General features: G+C 47.8%; 1 protein-coding gene across 1 annotated transcript; it reads left to right on the top strand.

The window, feature by feature from the left end:
• The first annotated feature begins 762 nt into the window (after window positions 1-762).
• On the top strand, window positions 763-26,460 carry GOT2 (glutamic-oxaloacetic transaminase 2). Its single transcript, XM_037877598.2, has 10 exons — window positions 763-964; window positions 10,031-10,187; window positions 11,864-11,992; window positions 12,540-12,599; window positions 12,751-12,912; window positions 13,645-13,749; window positions 19,974-20,124; window positions 20,483-20,648; window positions 21,838-21,988; window positions 23,294-26,460. The coding sequence occupies exons 1-10, from the start codon at window positions 879-881 to the stop codon at window positions 23,414-23,416; spliced, it is 1,290 nt and encodes a 429-aa protein (XP_037733526.1). The 5' UTR covers window positions 763-878; the 3' UTR covers window positions 23,417-26,460.
• Window positions 26,461-27,557: the final 1,097 nt, after the last annotated feature.

The following is a 27,557-nucleotide window of genomic DNA, read 5'->3' as shown; positions in this document are numbered from 1 at the left end:
ATTCCTTCACTAAATTTTTAAGGTCCCTGGTGTTCAAGGGGCATGAACTGTAACCAGATTATTTTCATCACAAGGCAATTGTTTTAAAGGAGCCTGAAACACTAATGTCTGGCTCCTAGTGTGGTAGGAAACTGGGCTAGACAAACCAGGGTTGGGCGAGCTGCTAGAGGGACTGGCATTAATCCCTGGCTGCTGACAGGGCGGCAAAGAGGAAGCCCCCGGAGAAAGAACAATCGGTGTGGCGGACACATGGGGTGCGCGCCGCGGCTTGGAGACCCTGAAAGGCGCAGCCCGCGGACGGGGGGGGGGAGGCAGGGGCTGCTGCAAAAATCCTCAGCCGCGTCCTCCTGGCCTTTACCCTGGACTCGCCGGGGGGCTGCGCGGGCAGGAGGCGTCCGGACGCTTTGCCTTTCGCTTTCAGAGCCTGTACTTTTAATTTTAGAGCTGTTAATTTTTCCTGGGAGCCCTTCAGACTCCGCACTGCGGACGCCGGGAGCCTCCTGGGCGCTTCCTGCCGCCAGTACACGAGGGGCTCCCCCGCCCGCCTGCCGGGGCCCTTTGCGGGCTCTGAGCTCCAGCTGCAAGGCCCCGTCCGGCGGGACGACAGCCCGCGTGCCGCTCAGCGCCTCCTGCGCGCGCGTCTCTCCCCGGGCCGCCGCCCCGCAGAGCGCGCCAGGGACCGCCCGCCGCCCCGCCTCGCCCCGCCCCGCCCCGCCCCGCGCCGGCCCCGCCTGCACACCGCCCGCCCGGCCCGCGGGGGCGCTCGCGTGCGCGGGGGCTCGCCGGGCGCCTCTCCGCGGGCCGAGCGAGGCCTCTCCTCAGCGCGGCGTGGGGCGCCGGGCAGCCGCGGCCAGCCAGCGTCAGCTCCCGCCGCAGCCATGGCCCTGCTGCAGCCAGCCCGGCTCCTGCTCGCCGCCGCGGCCCCGCGCCGCCTCTGCCTGGCCCCCGGCGCGGCCAGAGCCAGGTAACTGGCAGCCCGGCCGGGGACTCGCCCGCGGGAGCGGGGCCGGCGGCCACGCGCCCCTGCCGGGGGGCGCCCCAGCCGCCTCGTAACCTGCAGGTCGTGACGGGGGCTCCGGCGACGCGGGCAGGGCCGCGCGCCTGCTTTGGGAGCGCGAGCGAGGCGCTGGGGAAGGGGGGGGTCCTCTCGCTGCAGCCCGGCTGGTTCCCCTCCCCCATGATTGTTTCGCGTTACGAGGGAGCGTGTCCCTCGGCGCGGCCCGTATCGGACCGAGCTGGCGATGCAGGTGATGACGGAGTCGGGAAAGGCATCTCGGATTGGCTGAGGTGACGAGGGCGTGGTGCTAGTCCACCGCAGTGATTGGCTCCCGCGAACTGCCGGTGCTCGCGCCTGTGCCCTTGAGGGGCAGGTTTAGAGGGCGGAGGAGCCGCGTCCCCCCCCGCCGGGCTCAGTGCCCGGGCGGCCCCGTGCTCCTGGGGGCGGGGGACCCTGGCCCGGCGGCCTTGGCCCGGCCCCAGGCGCGCAGTCCCCGTGTGCCGCGAGTGCAGGGCTGGGAGCCCGGACACGTGGCTCGCGCTGCGTCCCCCCGCCTGGCCCCCTAGGCTGGGTGCCGCCGCCGGCAGGATGGGGCCCTGGGCGCTGGCTCGCGGTGCTGCAGCCTCCGCCTCTTGGGGTTGCCCTCCCGGCCCTGCCCCTGCGTTCCGGGCTTGGCTCGTCTCCTCTCTGGCCTGCAGTCCCCTTTGGTGGGCTCAGCCCGGCAGCACCCGCGCTCATGGCGGGGCGGTTCTCAAAGCGTGTCGTGACCTGAGCCTGCCGGGTACTGCAGTCGCATCTGCCTGATAAATGTTAAAACAGCCACTCAAATGGGAGGGGAGATTATGAAACCTGCCACGCACTAAGTGTTGGCAGCTGTACGGAGTACGTGCACTGGGTAAATGGGATTATTTTTGTGTCTCATCTCAGTTACAGTGGCACTTAGGTGTTACCTGTAACCAGAATAGAGGGAAGTTCAGACAGAAGTAGGGTGACCATATTTCCTATACTGAAAATGGAACACCTAGTAAAATTACTCTATTCAAGCAAGGTCAGTGGTAATCAATCAGAACTATGCAGTACGTACATTCAAATTAACATCAGTGTGGGGGAGGGATAGCTCAGTGGTTTGAGCATTGGCCTGCTAAACCCAGGGTTGTGACTTCAGTCCTTGAGGGGACCATTTAGGGATCTGGGGCAAAAAATTGGGGATTGGTTCTGCTTTGAGCAGGGGGTTAGACTAGATGATCTCCTAAGGTCCCTTCCAACCCTGATATTCTGTGATTGATTCTAAGTTGACTGAGCCCCTGTTAAAAAGAAATACTGTGTAGTTGGATTCTTTTTATTTACCTTCTTTAAGGCTTTAGGGTTCACCTGGGGGAGACACACACCCCTACCCTCTCACACACATGGGGAGAAGTGAAACACACGCTCCCGTACACCTCTCTCCCACAGAGGGGGTCACCTCTCTCTGTGCGCCATGCCTGGCTGGGTCCTGGGGATGGACCCGCCTCTCCTGGTACCTGGTCTTCCCCGAGGTGTGTGTGTATGTGGGGGGGGGGGGGTCACATAGTGTCACATGTCACATTTCTGCCAAGATTCACACCAGAATGTGGTCAGCAGCAGTCTTTCATCACTGTGCAGGTGGGAAAGGATGGGAGCTGCTTCCAGCCGCAGGCAACGGAAAGAGGGATAACCTGGTCTGTGTCTTTACAGAGCTCATCACCAGTACTGATTGTGGGGGAAACAGAATTTTCCCCTTTTTAAGAAAAAAGTCAGGACACCTGCAGGAGGGCTTAAATACAGGACTGTCTCTTTAAAAATGAGATGTCTCATCACCCTAGATGGAAGTGACTTTAAAAAAAGTTGAATCGCATTAACTATACATGTAAATGGTAAGGAAACTGAGGCAGACAGGGTAAATGAATCACTCAAAAGACAGTGAGTCAGGCTAAGAAATTGGGAGGTCCCTGGTCTGTGATTTCACTAGACACCTTCTCCTCTTAGGAAATGGACAGGTAGTAAGGATATGAGGTGTAACCAGAGCTCTTTCAAGAGTCTGAAATTCTTCAGATTGTCACTTAAAAGCATAAGCTGATCTAATGATGGCATTTTGTGCTGCCAACTGGAGGTCACTGAGCTGCGCACATGACCATCCTGGAGCACCAGAAGCTTGGACTCAAAGTAGTTAAGAGACAGCACACTCAGACCTTGGGAGGGGAATGACTGCTCTCAAGGAATCTTCATTTTCGGGTCACTGCTTGGTGTTCTGTGGCTCTTGTCAGTGTGGCAAAGCAAGGCTTCCTCACTGGGCTCTTAGAGGAACAAAAGAAACATTAGTGTTGTACTGCATACTACTTTTTGTATAGTGTCATCTATATACCACACCATGATGGGGCTTCAGGGAGAGTGTCAAAAACAACATTTTCTGGTACCCTGAAGAAAGAAATTGGCTTTTATGCTGCTCTTGTGTGCAGGTATTGCATGCAGTGGAGCAGGCCTCTAATTAACTAGACTATAAACTAAGCTGAAGGGACATGAGGAGAGTTATTATACTGAGCTCTGCTTTTTAATATTCTCTTTTTTTTAATCTATGTGGCTAGCTATTAAAAAGTCTTTTCCTCTTGGAATGAGCTGGATATGCCAGATGCCATTTGAAAAATTAAGATCCGCAGATATCAGATATGCCCCTTTCTCCCTGATAATTTATTAACTAGTTACAAGCTGCCATGACCATAAGGCCATCGAGGTTTCGTACTGCAAACGTTGCTTATTTTATGCAACTCTCCTTATCAAAGCTATTAGTGATGTCAGGTAGGGATTAGCAGTATTTGGTTTTCCTCTTTTCATTACTTTAAAATGGCATTTGATTGTGTTACAGCTGCTATTAGCAAAGAATAGCATCTCTAAAACTGGTATATAGATTGAGAGGTACAAAACAAATGGCCCTGAAATATAAAATTGGCTTAACATGCAGAATAACTGCATCAGGCATTTAATTTATTTATTATATCTTGTCATATGACTGGACTTTAGCTAGTTATTAAAATATCCCTGACTGGGGAAGCACTGGCTGCAGCTGATTGAAGGAATGAATTCTTCAGGTTCAGTGGCTGAAAGGCTTGTTATAGCCCCTGTGGGCCATTGGGAGCTGAAAAGGTGTACGTTCTAATCACAGTTGGTTGCAGGAGAAGGGTGACCTTTGTTCCACCTACCCTGTTTGGGGTTCTTATTGACAGGGATTATGCAATTGAGTGTAGTGTAGATATTTGTGTTGCTTGATGTAGCTGTATATTCACAGGACTCTCTTCAGAGAGGAGGAATGGCCCTCTTAAAGAGAGACTTCTGTGAGTTTCTGTATAATTAATTACACAAATGTAAATGTACTTTCTGAACCCAGGCTTTGCTGACTCTGTCAGCAAACTCCACTCCTGAGGCTGCTGTGGCTCAGAGAAGATGCTTAAGTTAGAGACAGTCTGGTGACTGAAGACAACTCTTTTTTTCACTTTACAGTTTGTATCCCTGGCGGTATTCACAATTTCTTAAGAACTTGTAACATCTGACATCTCCTTTCATCTTAAAGGATCCCAAGGCACTTCAGGGTTAATAGAAATGCAGCCAGTGCTGGAATGGAGGTTGAGGTGTTGAGCCATTTAAAATTTCTACCTTAATGCATGACTAACGTTGTCTTTTCTCAATTTTCTGAAACTCGGTATGGTGCAGTGCATAGATGACACATTAAAATATTAGATGTGAGTTACCACAAAAGTATAGGAGTTTGCTGATATCTTGAGCCTTGGACCCCTCTTGAGGATCATGAGTTCAAAAACTCTCTGTAAGTGGGTTTGTAAATGTGTGGCTATCCAGAGTTGGTTAGATAAGAGCATATGATGTACATTGAAACTGACAAGGAAAATTACATATTTCACGTCTGTTTTCAGCCACTCCTAAAAAGCAAAGCAGACATTTCTCCTTGATAAAAGCAAAATCTGAACTCTGAAAGGTTTCAGAGTAGCAGCCATGTTAGTCTGTATTTGCAAAAAGAAAAGGAGTACTTGTGGCACCTTAGAGACTAACAAATTTATTTCATCGGATGAAGTGAGCTGAAGCTCACAAAAGCTTATGCTCAAATAAATTTGTTAGTCTCTAAGGTGCCACAAGTCCTCCTTTTCTTTGAACTCTGAAAGGAAACGTAGTTAGTTGGGTTTTTTGTTCTGTTTTGTTTTGGGGGATTCTTTTCTTTTTTTGCATTTAAATAACCCATTTATCTTTTTAAATAGCTGAATCATATCCCTCCTTCCAAATTCAATAAACAGTAAACCGTAGAAGAAACTTTCTTCAGCCTTCACCCAAAAACTCATTCCTTGGCTGAGAATGAACATGAAAATCATCAGCCCTAAAGGTAATCTGGAGCCAGTGAAAACAGTCTTGGAATGAAAGTATTTAACTCACAGGAGTGTTGAGGTGCTTAATGCCTGATCCTGCAGACTCTTAGCTACATGAGTAGTCCCATTTAGTTCACTGATCTGCTTAAGTGTTTCCAAGTTTGGAACCTTAATATGTAAAGCACTTTAAGCTGCTTGAATAAAAGACATGGTAAAAATACAAAGGACTTTCACCATCTCAAATGTAATTTCAAGGGTCCTGCAAAAGTAGCCTATGCTTTTTCAGCTCAATCTAAGTACCTAAAAAATTGGTAGGGGGGTGTGTGTGTTGCAGGAGGTTCACTAGTGTACAGATAATTTTTTTTATGGCTCTCTTGTAAAGTGGAAACACCACAAACCATGTTCAGGGCAGTTACCAGTTATTTGCAGAGACAGTCGCTTCTGAAGGAACACAAAACAATATTCTGCATAACATAAAGTAGCTTTAAAAGCTCTCGCTGCTCATACGCACCTTTAAAGCAGATGAACTGAGGATGAATATCCAAAACACATGACTGATTCTTCCTCCTCCCTCAGCTGACACCGCACTTAAAATATAAACAGCTTCTATGATCAACCGTCCATAAATTCCAAAACAAAAATATTGTCAATTTTAAAACTAATTAAGGACCCTAAGGCTTGTGCTGACATGCATCCTTAAATCCTTTCAAGATACTCCTCCCAGTAGCAATAGAGAAGTGGACTTTATTAGAGGATTGCTATGGTAATGAGGGCCACATAAAAATAGACTGTCTAGACAACTGTTTATGTTATAGTAGTGGCCAGAGGGCCCAACTGAGATTGGGTTCCATTGTGTTAGGTGCTATACACACACAGTAACGGTCCCTGTCTTAAAGACCTTACAATCTAAATAGACAAGACAAATGGTGGGATAGGAAATGGAGGCACAGAGGAGAAGTGACTGACCCGGTGTATCATAGGTCAGTGGCAGAGCAAGAAAAGAACCCAGACCTCCTGAGTCCCCGTGCAGCACCCTGTCCATGATCTCACTGCCTCTCAGTGGTAATCTCCTGTCACTTGTCACGTTCTGCCAGAAACTTCCCAAACCACTGATCCTAGGGTAGGGGGTGAAGATATATATTTATGATAAGCCCTCAGTATAAAGATTGTCGGTCTATTGTTCTCTGGCTCAGAGCTGCATGAGGTATTCTCCTTAATAGTCCTGCTGTTCATGATGGGGACTCTCATTAAAACTGTACCTGCTCATCAAATTGCGGGTGCAGGTTAAAAATTCCAGGCCTCATTCTCTGTGTCACCTCTACTGCCTGCAGACATTGAGTGCAGCTGTGTGTTAGCTGTGGCCCAACGGAAATAACAAGGGTTTTTTTTTTGTTTTTGTTTTTTTACAGTCTGTCTGGTGTGTCCTAGACATTAAGAGGGCTCTCCCTCTTCCTTGGAGTGACAGTAGGGCAGATAAAAGCAGGTTGCTAGAAAAAATAACCCTGGGGGCTCTCTGAGGCACTAGTTCTGCACTCTTTGGGGAGCAAAGCTCCCACTGAAAGAAAACAGAACTCTTGCTTTGGTGTAGAGGGCAGAGTTGGACCATCAAACCCTGAAATCATAATTCACTGGAGAAAAGGGATAGTGCCAGCAAACTGACTTATTCTCCCTGATCAGGTGCAAGATAAGTGAGTGCCTGTCAGTGCCTATTATGTCATTCAGGACCATGAAAGGTGGTGTAACACATTTGAATTCAAGTGCTATAGAAAGCTGCAATTCTCCACAATGGAATGTGAATTTTTGCCCACCACACCCAGTCAGAGCAGTTCTATGGGCTAAATGTAATGGTACTGAGTTGAGAGGTCTTTCTAAATTCACATGGTCTGTGCTTATTATGAGGGTCTGCGCTCTTTATTCAAACACTTACATTACAGTAATGTCCAGCAGCTGTGATCTGGATTTTGACTCTGTTGTGCTAGGTGCGGCGGTTACAGGGCTAGTTGCACCCCTGTCCCTTCTCAGGGTCTCTGAATGTACCCCCACAGGGATCAGGCCTTCTCCAGTTTGCCCTCTCTCAAACCAGGACCTAGAAACATGACTAATTCAGCGGATCTAACTGGGGTGGTCGGACCCTGCCAAGGTTTCCCTTTGGGAGCCTGTGACAACATGTTTGCAGTGATACAGGAACAGTGTCTTCAAAATAAAGCATGTCAAGTGTCAGGGGCTAGCCGTGTTAGTCTATATCCACAAAAACAACAAGGAGTCTGGTGGCACCTTAAAAACTAACAGATTTATTTGGGCATAAGCTTTCATGGCTAAAACACCACTTCTTCAGATGCAAAATAAATTTGTAAAATAAAGCATGACACTTTCCCAAAAGGTACACAGTGCTTAGAGAAATTCATTTAAAATAACAGGCCTGCACACTTACTCTCTTACCTAATCTTAATGTCTTTATTGATAGCTCAGGTGAGTTAGGCTTAGTCCCCATCTCTGAGTTGGGGGAAACAGCCTATGCTGCTTACAGCCTGGTCCCTCTATCTTTGACACTGCCAGCCTTTTCAGTGACACATCCTGGCCAGTCTGTCTCAACTCCTCCCCTCCCCTCCCAAATTCTCCCCCATTATTTCTAGAGTTCTTTTAGGGATTAAGTCTCCTCTTGATCCCAGGCTTCCCGAAGATAGAGCCAGCTAGGTGAATTCTCCCACCAGCTGAGGGCTATCTTAACTCTTCTGAAACTGACTTATCTCTGTCATGGTTTTCCTTTATACAATAGTCATAAAACATACTGGGGATTTTCCCAGTTTGTTAGAAGTAGGAGTGGTCCCTGGCCTGAAGAGCCTACCATCACAGAACAGTACTAAAGATGCATCTAGGACAGCATAAAAAATGCAACTGTGGTTTTTGTCTGTTTACAGCCTTTTTAGTGCCTTATATTAATTTTAGTGCTGAAAATCCTCAGCTTCCATTGACTCCAGTGGAGTTCTGGCTGCCCAGCACATCTGAAAATCATCAGACCCCTTAGTTGCTATCCATTAATGATTTACAGAGAGCCTGGATTGAGCTGGAGCTGTTTGCTTAGCTGAAGCAAGTCTGAATGTTTTTCCAGATATCTTGTGATTTGAGCATGTAATGGAACGTAAATTGTTTTGTTTCCAGGATTACTCTAATTAGCAGTGCTCTTAACTGCCTCTGCCACCATAAAAGTTCTTAGTCTGGAGTGGGGAATGAGTACAGTCTTTAGTTGTGCATGCAGCTTAATGGAGAGAGACAGCTTCTTGAATTTAAAGTCCAGACTGAAATTGTCACTTCTTGAGGTATCCAGGTCACACAATAATCCTGCTGGCTTGGAAGTGCCCTGGTAAAGTGCATTGCTGCATTCATACAGAACCCTTTCAGTTACAACAAAGAGGCTGGCTTTTCCCTCAGATGATGCTTGACAGCAGTGCAGCAGCGCTTATGCCATATCTGTGTCAGGCAAGAGGTAAAATTTAGCTAACAACTAAGACAAAAATCGCAGATCAAGCAGGAATGCTTTAGAGGCCCAAGGACAGTGGTTTCTGTCAATATGTAAAAATTTAGATATTCAAATGTCCACCCAGTAACTCAACTTATGGGTAAGATAGGACAATGCTGACCACCCCCAGGGCCCCCAGATATCTGTAAGTACTCATCCCTGCCCCACCCCAGCCCGCCTCTCCCCCCTCAAGGTAGTCATAGATAATTGATGTAATCAGGATGGTTTCTATAGGTATGTACTGTTCCTATTATTATCTTTGTTAAGAGTTCTCTCTTTCTTTGTAACAATGTCTCTGTAAGTACAAATAAATGCAAATAAATTAGTAAGAAAATGTATATAACTGGTCACTGTAACACCATACTTTCGAAGCTGTTTACCAGTCTTCCCGGTGCCATAAATAAATCCTCCTTCAGTATTTGCCTATGCGGTCTGATTCTTGGGGAAAAAAACTTCTTGCTTAACAGATTGGCACAGCAAGCAGGGTGTGATCGGGAATCCTCGGAGAGTTTCTCACAACCAGAGATAGAGGTGAGGACCCTTTTACTTACCACCTCTAGCATGCACCTTGGTTTGGGACTCCCTGAGACACCCCTTCGCACCCCTTCTTAATATGAACCAAATATAGGATGCACAGACAAGAGGACTGAACAGGACTGTGTTTGTGGCCAAGGTTTTTGGGGTGCAGGGATCGCTGGAGGCGAAGGCTGCATCGCCAGGTACTGAGCACCAGGGCGTGTGCTGCAGTAGACTGAGCACAAGGGTGTTCAGTCGGTCTCTCCTGAAGTGCCGCTGAAGTAGGTTTCAGGAAGCTGGGATACAATGTCGTATGAGTTGCCCCAGAATGCGTCAACAGTACCCTCTACGGGAGGGGAACTCGTTGGCGTGCCCCAGGGAACATTAATGATGCCCTCTACAGGAGGGAGACTCGTTAATTTTATTTTAAAACACCATAAAGTTCAGAAGACAATGACAAAAAATGAATGGAGTGAGGGTATAAGTACGATGATACCAGTGCCAAAGAGATCCTGTTACAGTTGGCCCATAGGCCAGGATATAACAAACAGCAATAGGCCACGGACCGTTTCCTTCTGTTCATAACCCTAATCCTCCCACTTCTATTCCTTGTTGCAGCTCCTGGTGGTCTCATGTGGAGATGGGACCCCCTGATCCTATTTTGGGGGTGACTGAAGCCTTTAAACGAGACACCAATGCTAAGAAGATGAACCTGGGTGTTGGGGCATACCGGGACGATAACGGGAAGCCATATGTCCTGAACAGCGTTCGCAAAGTAAGCCTAGCACCAGGTGGTGTAGGGGGTAAAATCCAAGCATCACGTGATATGAAGTACTGTAGCCAGGAGTCTGTGGGGTGAAGAAGGTCTCAGAGATTGACCCATAGGAAAGACTTTGCTTCTAAACAAACATTTGGCAGATGGGGTTAGTGTGAGTTCCTATTGCCAGCACTAGGGTGGTCTGGAAAACGACTCTGTTGGATCAAGTTGACTGACATCTGAAGGAAGAACTAAAATGCTTCTCTAGGACCAAATCCTGCTCCCGTTGAAGTAAATAACAAATCTTACCTATGACTTCCATGATGTCAGACTAGGCTCTGGGCTCCCCCTTGGGGATCATGCTGCCTGGATCTCTTAAACTTTTAAGTTTTGTTTTTGTTTTGTTTTAAAACAAGACTGATGCAAAGAGCCCTTCCCTAAACCATGCTGTGTCAGTGAGAAAGAGCTGATGCTAATCTAATAAGGGACAGTCTCATAAATTCCACTGAGTCTTACTGGCTTCTCTCTAATCCAATCTGAAATTCTGGACAGGGAAATTGGACACAGATCTGTATTGTCAAACTCATTGAAATCAGCCTCTCTGAGGGAAATTTTCTCCAGGCATCTGAGCCTTGGCAATGACCGTCCCTTTGTTCTGGGTCTACTGGTATGTTCCCCTCCCAAATGCTCATCTCCATTCCTACTGTTTAATAGACTCTGGACACAATACAGGTGTCTTTGCAGTAGGTGGGATGAATGTGCTAAGAAGAATGTGGTTGAAATCCATTGTTCTTGCTGCTACTATCTGACATATGTGGCATGTGAAAAGGGGGAGGGATAGCTCAGTGGTTTGAGCATTGGCTTGCTAAACCCAGGGTTGTGAGTTCAATCCTTGAGGGGGCCATTTAGGGATCTGGGGCAAAAATTGGGGATTGGTCCTGCTTTGAGCAGGGTGGTTGGACTAGATGACCTCCTGGGGTCCCTTCCAACCCGGATATTCTATGATCATCTAGTCTGACCTCCTGCACATTTCAGGCCACAAAATCTCACCCACCAACTCCTGTAATAGGCCCCTAATCTCTGGCTGAGTTACTGAAGTCCTCAAATCATGGTTTAAAGGCTTCAAGTTACAGAGAGTCCACCATTTACACTCGTTTAAACCTGCAAGTGACTCGTGCCACGTTGCAGAGGAAGGTGAAAACCCCCAGGGTCTCTGCCAATCTGACCTGAAGGAAAATTCCTTCCTGACCCCAGATATGGCCATCAGTTACACCATTAGGCAGACACCTGGGAAAGAATTCTCTGTAGTAACTCAGAGCTCTCCCCATCTAGTGTCCCGTCACTGGCCATTGGAGATACTGACTGCAGTCACAGATTGGCTACATGCCATTGTAGGCAGTCTCATCATGCCATCCCCTCCATAAACTTACGAAGCTCAGTCTTGAAGACAGTTAGGTTTTTGGCTCCACTGCTCCTCTTGGAAGGCTGTTCCAGAACTTCACTCCTCTGATGGTTAGAAACCTTGACCTAATTTCAAGCCTAAACTTGATGGCCAGTTTATATTCTTGGATGGTACCTTACCATTGTAATGAGTGCTAAGCGAAGGAAACTTATTAATATATATTACCTCTGGCAGAGCCTTAGGGAGCCTGTAGCACATTCGCAGAAACTGAACATGTGTGTTCCTTTCTTAGGCGGAGGCCCAGATAGCTGCTAAGAAGATGGACAAGGAGTACTTACCCATTGCAGGGCTGGCGGAGTTCAATAAGGCATCGGCTGAGCTGGCACTGGGTGACACCAATGAGGTTATCAAGAATGGCCGGGTAAAGAGCTAGGTGGAAGACTGGACTAAAATACTGTACAAGTAGGGCTGTTCTAACAGGCCACCCTGTAAGCTTTGTACTTGTCAACAAAAGAATTCCATAACCACGAACCAACATTTCTCTTGCAGAGTGTTTAAAGAGCAACGGATAATACTTCTAGCTCTTGCAGTGCATTGCCTCGGCACATCTCAGAGTGCTTTACAACGGAGGTCAATATCGTTGTCCTCATTTTAGAGGAGAGAACTGAGACAACAAAGCCTACATGACTTGCCCATGGTCATCCAGCCAAGAATAGAACCATGTGTTCTGGTCTAGCCGTGGCATTGGCCTAACTCTGCTGCCATTGAAGGCAACTCTGAGCACTTCAGAAAAACTCACTTAAGAGGGGAAGTGACCTCAATGATCCATGGAACATTGTTTTTAACTTCTCAGGCCTGCAGAATTAACTTGCTGTCTTGAACAGGATTTAGGTATTGATGAGTTAAGAATAGATATATTTTGTGTGGTAGTTTGTCATCTTACGCATTTGCATCCCTTTTCCTTATAGTATGTCACCGTACAGACGATTTCTGGGACTGGGTCTCTAAGAGTTGGAGGCAGTTTCTTGGTGAGTCCCTGAGAAATGGTGATGGGAGGAGAGGGGACATCTGTGGCTGAAGCTCATGCATTGATTTAAACTTCTTACTGCTGGGAGACTGACTTTCCTATGTGCGGTAATGGAATACACCAGTTGAACTTGCTCTCTCTGTCTGCTGTAGCAACGATTCTTCAAGTACAGCCGTGACGTGTACCTGCCCAAACCATCCTGGGGCAACCACACCCCCATTTTTAGGGATGCTGGCATGCAGCTGCATGCCTATCGCTACTATGATCCCAAGACTTGCGGCTTTGACTTCGCTGGAGCCTTGGATGACATTTCTGTGAGTTGACTGTTGAGATGGGAGCAAAGGGGGAAGGTAGTGTTGGTAGTCTCATGACCCTACTTACTTATCTTCTAGGCTGAGCCTGAATCTCAGGCCACTGAGCAGCTCCCTCATCCTGTAGTTGCAATTTCTAGTAGTCATTTGAACCTGTAAAGCAGCAGTTCTCAACCTTACCAGACTGCTGTACTCCTTTCAAGAGTCTGATTTGTCTTGTGTACCCCAAGTTTCACTTCAGTTAAAAACTACTTGCTTACACAATCCGACATAAAAATACAAAAAATACAAAAGTGTCACAGTACACTATTACTGTGCAAAATTGCTGACTTTCTCATTTTTGCCATTTAATTAATTATAAAATAAATCCATTGGAATATAAATACTGTGTTTACATTTCAGTGTATTGTATACAGAGCAGAAATGTCTGTATGAAATTTTATTTTGTACGGACTTAATTAGTGCTTTTTTTGTAGCCTGCTGTAACACCAGATAAATATCTAGATGAGTTGATGTACCCCCTGATTAAGAACCATTTCTCTAAAGGCTCTACAAAACTCATCACACTCTTGAGCACAAGCTGATTTACTGCTACTCACCTCTTACTCCTCATTTCTGATATTGCTGTGCCTTCTAACTCATTGCTTGTCTGTGGCTTAGTTATCGGCAGCTGAAGAAGAAACATCGCTTTAAACATCTCTTGTCTCATGTCACTCTCTTTAACATCTTCTTTAGAAAATTCCCGAGCAGAGTGTCATTCTCTTCCACGCTTGCGCTCACAACCCCACTGGTGTGGACCCCCGACCAGAGCAATGGAAGGAGCTGGCTGCTGTGGTGAAGGTGAGTTATGGGGTGGCCTGGTGTGTATGTCATATCTGTGTTGATACTACTTTTGAAATGGTGCCACGTTCCTAGACTTTCTTAGATCAAAGTCTTGTTGTGTAGTCTTTGGTCTCTATTGAGCAATGGTCCATTTGTCCCTTGTCAACTTGGATGGCAACCTTACCTGTCTAAAGTAGAGGGGAGCCCAAGTGTATTGGACGGTGCAGAAGCAGAATTCACATCACATACTCACAGGTCAAACACTCAGCATTCTATGGAAATACGCTGGAGGGTAGGGATAGGGTCCAGAGTGACCTAGACAAATGAGAGGATTGGGCCAAAAGAAATCTGATGAGGTTCAACAGGGACAAGTGCAGAGTCCTGCACTTAGGAAGGAAGAATCTCATGCACTGCTACAGGCTGGGGACCGACTGGTTAAGCAGCAGTTCCGCAGAAAAGGACTGTGGATTACAGTGGACAAGAAGCTGGATATGAGTCAGCAGTGTGCCCTCGTTGCCAAGAAGGCCAACGGCATATTGGGCTGTATTAGTAGAAGCATTGCCAGCAGATTGAGAGAAGTGATTATTCTCCTCTATTTAGCACTGGTGAGGCCACACATGGAGTACTGTGTCCAGTTTTGTTCGCCCCACTACAGACGTGGACAAATTGGAGAGAATCTAGCGGAGGGCAACGAAAATGATTAAGGGGCTGGGGCACATGACTTATGAGGAGAGGCGGAGGGAACTGGGATTGTTTAGTCTGCAGAAGAGAAGAGTGAGAGGGGATTTGAGAGCAGCCTTCAACTACCTGAAAGGGGTTTCCAAAGAGGATGGAGCTAGGCTGTTCTCAGTGGTGGCAGATGACAGAACAAGGAGCAAGGGTCTCAAGTTGCAGTGGGGGAGGTCTAGGTTGGATATTAGGAAACACTATTACACTAGGAGGGTGGTGAAGCACTAGAATGGGTTACCTAGGGAGTGGTGGAATCTCCATCCTTAGAAACAACAAGGAGTCTGGTGGCACCTTAAAGACTAACAGATTTATTTGGGCATAAGTTTTCGTGGGTAAAAAACCACTTCAGATGCATGGAGTGAAAATTACAGATGCAGGCATTATATACTGACACATGAAGAGAAGGGAGTTACCTCACAAGTGGAGAACCAGTGTTGACAGGGCCAATTTGATCAGGGTGGATGTAGTCCACTCCCAATAATTAATGAGGAGGTGTCAATTCCAGGAGAGGCAAAGCTGCTTTTGTAATGAGCCAGCCACTCCCAGTCCCTATTCAAGCCCAAATTAATGGTGTTAAATTTGCAAATGAATTTTAGTTCTGCAGTTTCTCTTTGAAGTCTGTTTCTGAAGTTTTTTTGTTCAAGTATAGCTACTTTTAAATCTGTTATAGAATGTCCAGGAATAGACTTCACTAAACCAAGCAGAGATGAGTTTGAATACACACAGCAGAGTTGATGAATAGAGTGTTACTTTGAGACCGTCATTCTTTATCGAGCAACTTAAAGGGCAATCTCTTTAGCTGAAGTAGGTTTTCCTATTCCTGAAAGGAATCTTGTCCAACACATTGGCTAGTAGAATGAAGGCTGAAACTTGGGATTCAAATTAGGAAGCTAAACTTTTGTGGCCGACAACAGGAGATCTGTAGATCTGAGACTTCAGAGACCAGCTGCCAAGGAAGAATGTCTCTCTGCCCCCTCCCCAAAAATACCTTTTATATTAAGGCCCTTGGCAGGGTTGGCCAACCTAAGCCTGAGAAGGAGCCAGTATTTACCAATGTACATTGCCAAAGAGCCACAGTAATAAGTCAGCAGCCGCCCATCACCTCCCCCACCCCTGCTCCAAGTGCCTCCCACCCACCGGCAGCCCCGCCAGTGAGCGCCTCCCCCTCTCTCCCCACACCTTCCAATCAGCTGTTTCGTGGCATGCAGGAGGCGAGGGGGAGGAGCAAGGGCATAGCAGGCTCAGGGGAGGGGGCAGGAAGGAGTGGGGTGGAGTGGGGGCAGGGCCTGTGGCAGAGCCAGGGATTGAGCAGTGAGCAACCCCCGGCACATTGGAAAGTTGGCACCTGTGGCTCCAGCCCCGGAGTCGGTGCCTAGACAAGGAGCCGCATATTAACTTCTGAAGAGCCGCATGTGGCTCCGGTTGGCCACCCCTAGCCTGTGGCATATATAGAATCATAGAATATCAGGGTTGGAAGGGACCCCAGAAGGTCATCTAGTCCAACCCCCTGCTCAAAGCAGGACCAAGTCCCAGTTAAATCATCCCAGCCAGGGCTTTGTCAAGCCTGACCTTAAAAACCTCTAAGGAAGGATATTAGGATATTTGGATATTAGGAAGAACTTTTTCACTAAGAGGGTGGTGAAACACTGGAATGCGTTACCTAGGGAGGTGGTAGAATCTCCTTCCTTAGAGGTTTTTAAGGTCAGGCTTGACAAAGCCCTGGCTGGGATGATTTAACTGGGACTTGGTCCTGCTTTGAGCAGGGGGTTGGACTAGATGACCTTCTGGGGTCCCTTCCAACCCTGATATTCTATGATTCTAAGGAGATTCTACCACCTCCCTAGGTAACGCATTCCAGTGTTTCACCACCCTCTTAGTGAAAAAGTTTTTCCTAATATCCAATCTAAACCTCCCCCATTGCAACTTGAGACCATTACTCCTCGTTCTGTCATCTGCTACCATTGAGAACAGTCTAGAACCATCCTCTCTGGAACCACCTCTCAGGTAGTTGAAAGCAGCTATCAAATCCCCCCTCATTCTTCTCTTCTGCAGACTAAACAATCCCAGCTCCCTCAGCCTCTCCTCATAAGTCATGTGCTCTAGACCCCTAATCATTTTTGTTGCCCTTCGCTGGACTCTTTCCAATTTATCCACATCCTTCTTGTAGTGTGGGGCCCGAAACTGGACACAGTACTCCAGATGAGGCCTCACCAGTGTCGAATAGAGGGGAACGATCACGTCCCTCGATCTGCTCGCTATGCCCCTACTTATACATCCCAAAATGCCATTGGCCTTCTTGGCAACAAGGGCACACTGCTGACTCATATCCAGCTTCTCGTCTACTGTCACCCCTAGGTCCTTTTCCGCAGAACTGCTGCCTAGCCATTCGGTCCCTAGTCTGTAGCGGTGCATTGGATTCTTCCATCCTAAGTGCAGGACCCTGCACTTATCCTTATTGAACCTCATCAGATTTCTTTTGGCCCAATCCTCCAATTTGTCTAGGTCCTTCTGTATCCTATCCCTCCCCTCCAGCGTATCTACCACTCCTCCCAGTTTAGTATCATCCGCAAATTTGCTGAGAGTGCAATCCACACCATCCTCCAGATCATTTATGAAGATATTGAACAAAACCAGCCCCAGGACCAACCCCTGGGGCACTCCACTTGACACCGGCTGACAACTAGACATGGAGCCATTGATCACTACCCGTTGAGCCCGACAATCTAGCCAGCTTTCTACCCACCTTATAGTGCATTCATCCAGCCCATACTTCCTTAACTTGCTGACAAGAATGCTGTGGGAGACCGTGTCAAAAGCTTTGCTAAAGTCAAGAAACAATACATCCACTGCTTTCCCTTCATCCACAGAACCAGTAATCTCATCATAAAAGGCGATTAGATTAGTCAGGCATGACCTTCCCTTGGTGAATCCATGCTGACTGTTCCTGATCACTTTCCTCTCCTCTAAGCGCTTCAGGATTGATTCTTTGAGGACCTGCTCCATGATTTTTCCAGGGACTGAGGTGAGGCTGACTGGCCTGTAGTTCCCAGGATCCTCCTTCTTCCCTTTTTTAAAGATGGGCACTACATTAGCCTTTTTCCAGTCATCCGGGACTTCCCCCGTTCGCCACGAGTTTTCAAAGATAATGGCCAAGGGCTCTGCAATCACAGCCGCCAATTCCTTCAGCACTCTCGGATGCAATTCGTCCGGCCCCATGGACTTGTGCACGTCCAGCTTTTCTAAATAGTCCCTAACCACCTCTATCTCTACAGAGGGCTGGCCATCTCTTCCCCATTTTGTGATGCCCAGCACAGCAGTCTGGGAGCCGACCTTGTTAGTGAAAACAGAGGCAAAAAAAGCATTGAGTACATTAGCTTTTTCCACATCCTCTGTCACTAGGTTGCCTCCCTCATTCAGTAAGGGGCCCACACTTTCCTTGGCTTTCTTCTTGTTGCCAACATACCTGAAGAAACCTTTCTTGTTACTCTTGACATCTCTTGCTAGCTGCAGCTCCAGGTGCGATTTGGCCCTCCTGATATCTTTCCTACATGCCCGAGCAATATTTTTATACTCTTCCCTGGTCATATGTCCAACCTTCCACTTCTTGTAAGCTTCTTTTTTATGTTTAAGATCCGCTAGGATTTCACCATTAAGCCAAGCTGGTCGCCTGCCATATTTACTATTCTTTCGACTCATCGGGATGGTTTGTCCCTGTAACCTCAACAGGGATTCCTTGAAATACAGCCAGCTCTCCTGGACTCCCTTCCCCTTCATGTTAGTCCCCCAGGGGATCCTGGCCATCTGTTCCCTGAGGGAGTCAAAGTCTGCTTTCCTGAAGTCCAGGGTCCGTATCCTGCTGCTTACCTTTCTTCCCTGCGTCAGGATCCTGAACTCAACCAACTCGTGGTCACTGCCTCCCAGATTCCCATCCACTTTTGCTTCCCCCACTAATTCTACCTGGTTTGTGAGCAGCAGGTCAAGAAAAGCGCCCCCCCTAGTTGGCTCCCCTAGCACTTGCACCAGGAAATTGTCCCCTACGCTTTCCAAAAACTTCCTGGATTGTCTATGCACCGCTGTATTGCTCTCCCAGCAGATATCAGGAAAATTAAAGTCACCCATGAGAATCAGGGCATGTGATCTAGTAGCTTCCATGAGTTGCCGGAAGAAAGCCTCATCCACCTCATCCCCCTGGTCCGGTGGTCTATAGCAGACTCCCACCACTACATCACTCTTGTTGCACACACTTCTAAACTTAATCCAGAGACACTCAGGTTTTTCCACAGTTTCGTACCGGAGCTCTGAGCAGTCATACTGCTCCCTTACATACAGTGCTACTCCCCCACCTTTTCTGCCCTGCCTGTCCTTCCTGAACAGTTTATAACCATCCATGACTGTACTCCAGTCATGTGAGTTATCCCACCAAGTCTCTGTTATTCCAATCACGTCATAGTTCCTTGACATCACCAGGACCTCCAGTTCTCCCTGCTTGTTTCCAAGGCTTTGTGCATTTGTATATAAGCACTTGAGATAACCTGTTGATCGCCCCTCATTCCCAGTATGAGGCAGGAGCCCTCCCCTCACAGACATTCCTGCCTGTGCTTCCTCCCGGTATCCCGCTTTCCCACTTACCTCAGGGCTTTGGTCTCCTTCCCCCGGTGAACCTAGTTTAAAGCCCTCCTCACTAGGTTAGCCAGCCTGCTGGCAAAGATGCTCTTCCCTCTCTTCGTAAGATGGAGCCCGTCTCTGCCCAGCACTCCTCCTTCATGGAACACCATCCCGTGGTCAAAGAATCCAAAGCCTTCTCTCCGACACTACCTGCGTAGCCATTCGTTGACTTCCACGATTCGACGGTCCCTACCTGTATATATCTGTGGCTCAGTGGCACTGGAAACAGTTTCTAGTAAACCAGGGCCAAAGACTCCTGCAGGATACTTCAATAAGGATTTGCTGAGGGTGACACTGCTCTGCTACTAAATGATTGCTTGGTTCCTGAATTGAAGAAGGGAACCCAGTGATGTTGGCTTATAAAGTTGTGTTAAAGCATTAGGGCATTAATATGTTTGTCATGGAAGGGGTCAGAAGACTAAAACACTGAACCCAGCTAAATATTAGTGCCATCTTGGCCATTGGACAGAGGAAGTGATGGGGGACAGGAGGATGCCAACCAACCTGACTAACTGTCACATACTCTGGGGTTAACATGATGCATCTTCCCTTCAGACACACAGTTCTCAAAGTATTTAGCTCAAAGATTAGTGTGTACACACCTTGAATGCAAATGCACTGGTATGTGCTCCATAATGTGTAACTATGCGTGCCACTTTGTGCTGCCTTTTAGTAGCCAGGAGCCCTGGTGGTTGTGGAAATGGCCCACAGCTGGTGCAGTAACATATGGGGGAGGCCCTGCATAAATATCTAGTAACGCTGCTGACATAATTCCTACAGCTCACAGGTGACCCTGGACATTCAGCCATTAGAAGGATGAGTGACTGAATCTTTGTTTTCCCTTGCAGAAAAGAAATCTCTTTGCATTCTTTGACATGGCGTACCAGGGCTTTGCCAGCGGAGACATAAACCGGGACTCCTTGGCTGTGCGTCATTTTATTGAGCAAGGCATTAATGTTGTTCTGTCTCAGTCCTACGCCAAGAACATGGGCCTTTATGGTAAGCAGTGGGAAAGGAAGATGGCTCAGAGATTATTGATGAGATATGAGCCTTTCACTTGCAGATTGCAGATGTGAAAGCCACCTGCACCATGAGGGACCAAAAATCCCTACCTTCTGGTGGATACCCACCAGATCCATGACCTTTCGCCTCCTAGAGGCACTCCCCTTTGGCACAGAAGGGAGATCTGGTCAGAGCTGGGGTACTGGGGAAGCTCATGCTACTCTACCTGTGATGTCCCTTCTGCAAATGGGGACTGCTGTGGTGTCCCAGGGCAAGTCTAATCCAAATGCTGGAGGCCTACAACATTGTCTGTTGTGGTAGGATGGGTATCATCTGACCTTGGACTGTGTTTCAGGGGAGCGTGTGGGTGCCTTCTCAGTGATCTGCAAGGATGTGGATGAGGCCAAGAGGGTGGAATCCCAGCTGAAGATCCTGATCCGCCCCATGTATTCAAACCCCCCCATCAATGGAGCTCGTATTGCCTCCACCATCCTGACGAGTCCTGACCTGCGGAAGGAATGGTAAGGCAACTCTCCTTCAGAAGACTGTTTGCTTCTAGTCTGCTCATGATGGGACAGGTGCTGCATAGGAATTATTCAGGACAAAGTACTGAGCAAGTCAGGCTAAACCAGCTTCTCCATTGTAGATAGGGAGCACAAAGGAATGAAATCTCAGTGGAGGGTACTTTAGGGTGACCCATCCCGTCAGCCACAATGGGGCGTCATCAGCCAAAGAAGGGGGAAATTCAAGAGGCTTACCCTTGAGGGAAGCTTCTAAACAGGGCACAGTCTCCCACCATGCCTGCTCAGTGACTGTTGTTAAAATGAAATGTAGTTCCGACTGAACACTGCCCCTCAGGACTCCCAGTCAAATACGCTTGTCAAGGTGCTTCCCTGCATGGGTCTCCTCTGTTGCAGTAACAATGCCAGGGAGTTCTGGCACCAAGCTGATAGCGACCAAAGAGACAGAAAAGCCACTTACACCTCTTTACCTAGAGCTGCAGGGGAGATGCCAGTGTATAGTCCAGCTCTTCCAGGAGGGGAGTTCCTTTAAATACAGCATACTCTCCTTCCTCTGACTATGCTGACTTCCTGCTGCTGCTGCTCCAAACATAGACCCTAGCAGTGCTGTTTGAACAGGCGGACTGATCAGTAAGGTCTGTAGAACTGGACGTTGTCCTGGATGGCATCAGAAATATTTCTGTTCATGATGAGCCCTTGATATTTAAAGTCCATGGCTCGAGTGTGCTTAACAATCAACCCTCTGCAATGGGAAACCCTGTGAGTATGGTGATCTCACCCTGGTCCCCTCTGATTGGAGTCCATATCGCACCCACTGTGCATAATCTGGGTTAATAAAGAGCCCCCCTCTTCTGATCACAGGAGAGAGAGGCAGCTCCTAAAGCAGTGTGGACTCAACTTCCCACACTGAACTAAAACACTAGGCTTGCTCTGCCTCTCTAACTGAAGCCACCAAAGTGATCTTTTGCCTGTAACACTCTCAGTTGAATGTGTGCGTGACCATTTTAAAGGAGCAGTGCGTAACTTCACTTCAGCATCTCAGGTTGGTGCCCAGTGTGAATTGTGAAGAGGGAAGCTTTAGAGGTGTTTCCTTGGGTAGTCAACTGCATGCTAGTCTCTGTTGTTGTCCTGCCTCACCTTTGTCTGAATCTGATGTCCATGCATCTCCTTCCTGTTGCTCCTCCTGCAGGCTGGAAGAGGTGAAGGGGATGGCTGACCGAATCATTGACATGCGCAACCAACTGGTGGCCAACCTCAAGAAAGAAGGCTCCTCCCACAACTGGCAACACATCACTGACCAGATCGGCATGTTCTGTTACACAGGGCTGAAACCTGAACAGGTAAGTGCGATTCTCAAGAATCTGCTTGAAAAACAATTCCCCTGGACTTGGGGGAACAGGAAGCACATGGATATCCACGGCAGGCTGGGCTTATGGAACACATGCTGTTCATGGGCAGGTCGGGGAGCTGATGACGAAATAATCTCCCACTTCACCATTGGCTTTTTCTTTCTAAATATGTCTCAGGTCAGTGTTTAAATTAAACTGATAAGATGTACCTGACTTTCATGTAGTCTCCTTGGGGGAATCCCAGTGGGACCTAAGCAGGTTGCCCTAAGGCAGTTTGCAGGAGAAATTCCAGTCCTGTTGGATTGCTCTGTGTGTGTGAGACTCCTGCTGGCTGCATGCTGGTCTGCTCAGTGCATTGCCTTGAAGGAGCAGCTTGTCCTCTCATTGAAAAAGAAGTTGGTCCCTTCTGGGTTGCTAGTGGCTGCACTAGGGAAAAAATAGAATTATCATAGGATCATAGAATATCAGGGTTGGAAGGGACCTCAGGAGGTCATTTAGTCCCACCCCCTGCTGCGTCCATTCATCCAGCCCATACTTCTTTAACTTGCTGGCAAGAATACTGTGGGAGACCGTGTCAAAAGCTTTGATAAAGTCAAGGAACAACATGTCCACTGCTTTCCCCTCATCCACAGAGCCAGTTATCTCGTCATAGAAGGCAATTAGATTAATTAGGCATGACTTGCCCTTGGTGAATCCATGCTGACTGTTCCTGATCACTTTCCTCTCCTCTAAGTGCTTCAGAATTGATTCCTTGAGGACCTGCTCCATGATTTTTCCAGGGACTGAGGTGAGGCTGACTGGCCTGTAGTTCCCCGGATCCTCCTCCTTCCCTTTTTTAAAGATGGGCACTACATTAGCTTTTTTTCAGTCGTCCAGGACCTCCCCCGATCGCCATGAGTTTTCAAAGATAATGGCCAGGATACTGGGCTGGATGCACCTTTGGTCTGACCCAGTACGGCCATTCTTATGTGCCACAGTGCTAGTGAGTGGGTTTCAGGGCTGGCCAAAGAACACTTTGCAGGCCGAGTGCAGCTCAGAGATATGTGATGTGACCTGGGGAAGCCACCTTCTCTCATATAAACTACAATTCCCACCATGCAGTGCTGAGTCTCTACCTACCTAATGCTAGAATCAGGATGGAGCACTGCATGCTGGGATTCAGTCTCCATGGGCTACACCTTCATTTTAGGCAAACTGATTGTGACTTGAGGCCCTGGCAAGCTGCCAAAGCAGCCCTTCAGTCAGGTGAAGTTTGGACATTCCAGAACTAAGAACTTTTTTGTTTTTTCCCCTCAGGTGGAGCGACTAACCAAGGAGTTCTCCATATACATGACAAAAGATGGCCGGATCTCCATGGCAGGGGTCACATCTGGTAACGTGGGTTACCTAGCTCATGCAGTACACCAGGTCAGCAAGTAAACGTGGTGGAGCAGACGGCCTTCCTTCAACGGTCTTTGGACTTTCTGATGCAAGAGGAAGGGGAAGTGCATTTGGGTCCTTGGGGCAAGCGGAATATTTACTTTCAACCACAGCACTTGACTCTGTCATTTAATGTATCTCACGTACAAGGCCTCAGCTAGCGGCATCAACACATCGTAGCCAAAGCCACCTGCCCTCTCTGACAGGGATGTCACTGGTTTCTGCTCCTCTCTTCAGAAGTATCTTCTCGTGTTATGCACCCTCTCCCCTACACAGGCACCCTTCAGGCTTTAAATGTCTTGGCAAAACTACTGCATGTAGAATGATAGAACTTGGACCAAGAGCACTGGGCGCCAAGTGGCGTCTCTGTGGCCATCCCTTACTTGGGAGGGGAGAAGGCTTCATAACATAGTTCAGTTACGGTTTTTAAATGAGCTAGAACAGGATCAAGACCCTGTCCTCCCACTCCGAAAGGAGATCAAGTAAAGCATCACTGCATTCATGTAAACAGGGAAACCTGTCCTTATACATTGCGGTGCGGGTAGAGCAAAAGCTTGAGCTGCGTGAGCCACTGCAGCCCAATTGTCCATTTGTACAGCATGTCTGCTTGTTTTGCTCCCGTCATTCGAGGAAGGTCACTGAAGGTGAAAACTCTGTATGTAATTGAAGGTTTTTAGAGTCTGCTCCTCATGGGCAGCGGGTGGAGCCCCTATTCAGGGAGCCTAGTCCCTAGCTCTGCCCCTTCCGCTGCCACCCACTTCTCCCCTGGTGGCTGGAGCTCTGAGCCGCCCCACCCAACCTGCTTGGAGGAGCCCCGGGCTGGCGTGTGTAGTGCAGTTTGTGCATAATAAGCACAAATTTCCACCATGAAACCCACAACCGGCGGCGTCCGCCGGCAGCAGCTGCACTAGGGGAGGTTAAGCCTCCCCGCCTATTCTACCCATCGCCCGTGCTGCTCCTCCAGATTGGTAGTTGTAGGGGGAGTGAATATGGCATACAAGTCTTGCTTGAAAAACAGCTTTTGATCAAATGTCCTAGAAAACCAGCTTGAGATCCCAGATGATTAACCCTCAGCCTGTGTGGACTTACATCACCAACGTATTTTTAAAATTGCTTCCTCCTTTCCTGTCCAAGTGCTACCGATGAGGGGCCTGTACCACCTTTGCAGCAATAGGAGCATGAAAGGAGAAAGTGCTTTCCAGAGAGCGCATGCATGAGGGATACTGATTACACAGTCACAATCTAAGCCTCTGAATGCCACTTCTGGGGTTGGTTTTGTCTCTAACAATTGCAGAAAGAACACAGAGGGTCTGAATTTGCTTCTGAACGAGTAAAACGGAAAAGCTTTAGGGAACTCCTGATATCAAAGCCTGAATAATTCCTGGCCTTTCTTTCTAGTCAGGAATCTCAACTCTGTTCAGAAAAAGGAGTGGTGCTGTTAGGGCATGTAAGATAGATCAGTGCCTCTCTGGGGTTGTCGTGTCTCACTTTAATCTTGTTTGGAAACATGGCTTGCTTCATTCTCCCCCTCCCACGCCTCCCCAAGTGCCATTTGCACAGAAGTAGAGTGATTCCTCCCACGCTAAGATTCTGCTCTGAAAAATGGCCCCTTCTTTTGCCTGACCTGATCGTGGTGTGTACTCTCCTATCCCTGCTACTAGAGAGACAAGCAGTCTTAGCTGTTAGGAATCTGAAATTGCTGCTGTTCCTCCAGAGCTGAGAGAGAGAGAAGGCTGGCTTCAATTCCTTGTGCATCAACAGCCCTAACTGGCCTGGGTTTGAGACTTAGTTATATCTGTGTAACCTCCTGAAAGCACGGGGGTTGTGTCCAGGTGTCGGGAGGGTATACTGAAACTGAACTGTCAGCACTCATGGTCATATGCAGGAAGGAAAGATTCCATTCTGAAGGACGGCTCATTTAAAAAAAAAAAAAAAAACCCTCTCTCCTTGTAAACTAAGAGTTGTCTCTTGGCAACTGATCAATAAACATGGAACCCCATGATGTCTCTTCTTTCACGGTCACTCTTCAGAGCGGAAGTGGACTTTGATATTTAATCCTGAATAGACTCTCCTGCACACCACTGAACCCATATTGATCAATTCTGGCTTTCCACTGTTTGTCAGCTGAAGCCAACTCTTAAGGCTGAGCCCCTCCCCATTTTGTCTCTTCTTCCACAGTGTATGTCATCTTATAACCAATGAGCTGAGTTTCCATAGTTCTCCCCCCATTCACCCCAATTTTAGAGGTTGAGGCTGCATTCAAATCTCTCAGGCTATGTTTAAAGCCAATGGCTTCCCATTGATTTGAGAAAGAGTTACATGGCTAAAACTCCAGTTCACTTATTTAAAAAGTAATTGGAACAGTTTGAATGGAAATTGGTTTTAAGAGCTCAGCAGGCCTTAAAGCAAACACAACAATGAAGTGTTTCCGTCGTGTCTGGCTGCATGAAGTTCTCCGTTGCTGAAGGTAGAGGCCTGAACGTGAGCATACATGAGGACACCTGCAAGGTACTGCTGCCACCTCTGATCCCCATGTGTTTTTCTTTTTTTCCTACTCACTCCCAGATTAAGTGGCTCCATCTCTCTTATAACTGTCCATGGGGATCTTTCCTGTTTTAGTCCCTAGAGGGCTTTTTGCTGATCGATAGGCAGCTGTCACTTCTGTAGTTCCTTCCTACCACTGTTCCATCCCGAACAGCTGAGAATACCCTGGTCTACCCTAAGCCACCACCTCTATACCCAGAAGTAAAGGAGGATTCTAGCCTGTCCCAAGTAAAGAGAAGTCAATTGCACTTTAATGGCAGTGGTGATATAGATGTCCTCTTGCATGGGAGTTACTGAAGCCACCTGCCCAAAGCCTTCACTTCTCTCTGATCCTCATGTGCATCTGGTTAGGGAATTACTTTTTTGTGCTGTGGTTCTAAGTTTGTGTGTGCTTCCAGCTCTGATCTTCACCTTTCTAGGCAAGCCGTCTGCCATTGGCTAGTCATTTAGGCCTTTATGCAGCCTGTTCTCTGTTACAATAAAACTACAGCTGGAGTGTATCCATGTTTCTCTGAATAAGTCTGTAACACCTTCATTGACATTTTTTTCTGTTGCCAATTACAAACAGTCCATCTAGGCTCACAAGTCAATCTGTTCTTAGGAAGATTGTTCTAAAGTTAACACTAAACAAAACTTCTTACAGCACTTTATCCAAATATTAAACCAGATATTTTGGATTAAAAAAAAAAAAGAAATTGTTCAGCACTAGCGTGGCTGAGGTTTGAAAGCCTCCAGTTGGTGCATCTCCACCTTGAGCTACCTTCGGCCTGACTCTTCAAAGGTGCCGGGGCGGGGGGGTTTCCTGTCCCTGACCCCATACCTGTGGGTGCGATTGGTTGGGGAGCGGGTACCATAACTGCTGCACCAGCATGGTGGGGGAAGTCCACTGTGCCTTGGAGGGAACTCATGACAAACGGCTTTCAAGGCTTCTCTAGGAGCAGCATAATACGCTGCCCCGGGCTCAGGCCTTGTGGCAAAGCCATGAATGAGCCCTGTTTTCAGGGGAGATTGCCTCCAGACCAGGCAAGAGCCAATTAACCAGAAACCCAAATATCCTGAAACAATGGCCAAATAGAGGAATAACAATGGATCTTATAATGGCGAAAGCTTCAGTTACTCTGATTCAGCAACACCACCAGCCAAGTCCTCACTGTAATGCTCCGCTCACTACGTTGACACCCTGTGGGATTCTGAGTGTTGTCAGGTGTGTGTTCTCTCTGTATGCTGTTCCAGCCCTGTGCAGGTAGTTGATTCAGCCAACCTCGATAGCACTACTCAGAAAGACCACGGATTCGGTTTGGTGACAAAGGCACTTGGCCAGGTTTGTTGCCCTCAAGGCACAGTACTAGCGCCTTGGCTCCATGGTTACAGGCACACTAACACGAGTGCCAGTCAGCAGCAGGAATTTCTGCTGTCCCTTTGGCCGCACAAAGGGCTAAGGCAAGGTACACCAACATTTATAGACTGAGACAAACGACTTACGTTCCACCTCACATGTTTTGTGACATCAGCTTGTTATGGCCCCTGGTATCATGCTCCAGGTGTCTCAGGCAAAACATCCTCTTACCTGGTGCTAGGTCAGAATGGCCCTGGGCTA

This window comes from Chelonia mydas, chromosome 12, assembly GCF_015237465.2.
Source record: "Chelonia mydas isolate rCheMyd1 chromosome 12, rCheMyd1.pri.v2, whole genome shotgun sequence".
NCBI lineage: Eukaryota > Metazoa > Chordata > Testudines > Cheloniidae > Chelonia > Chelonia mydas.
The sequence above is the reverse complement of the archived record's forward strand: the minus strand, read 5'-3'. Positions and strand labels throughout refer to the sequence as shown.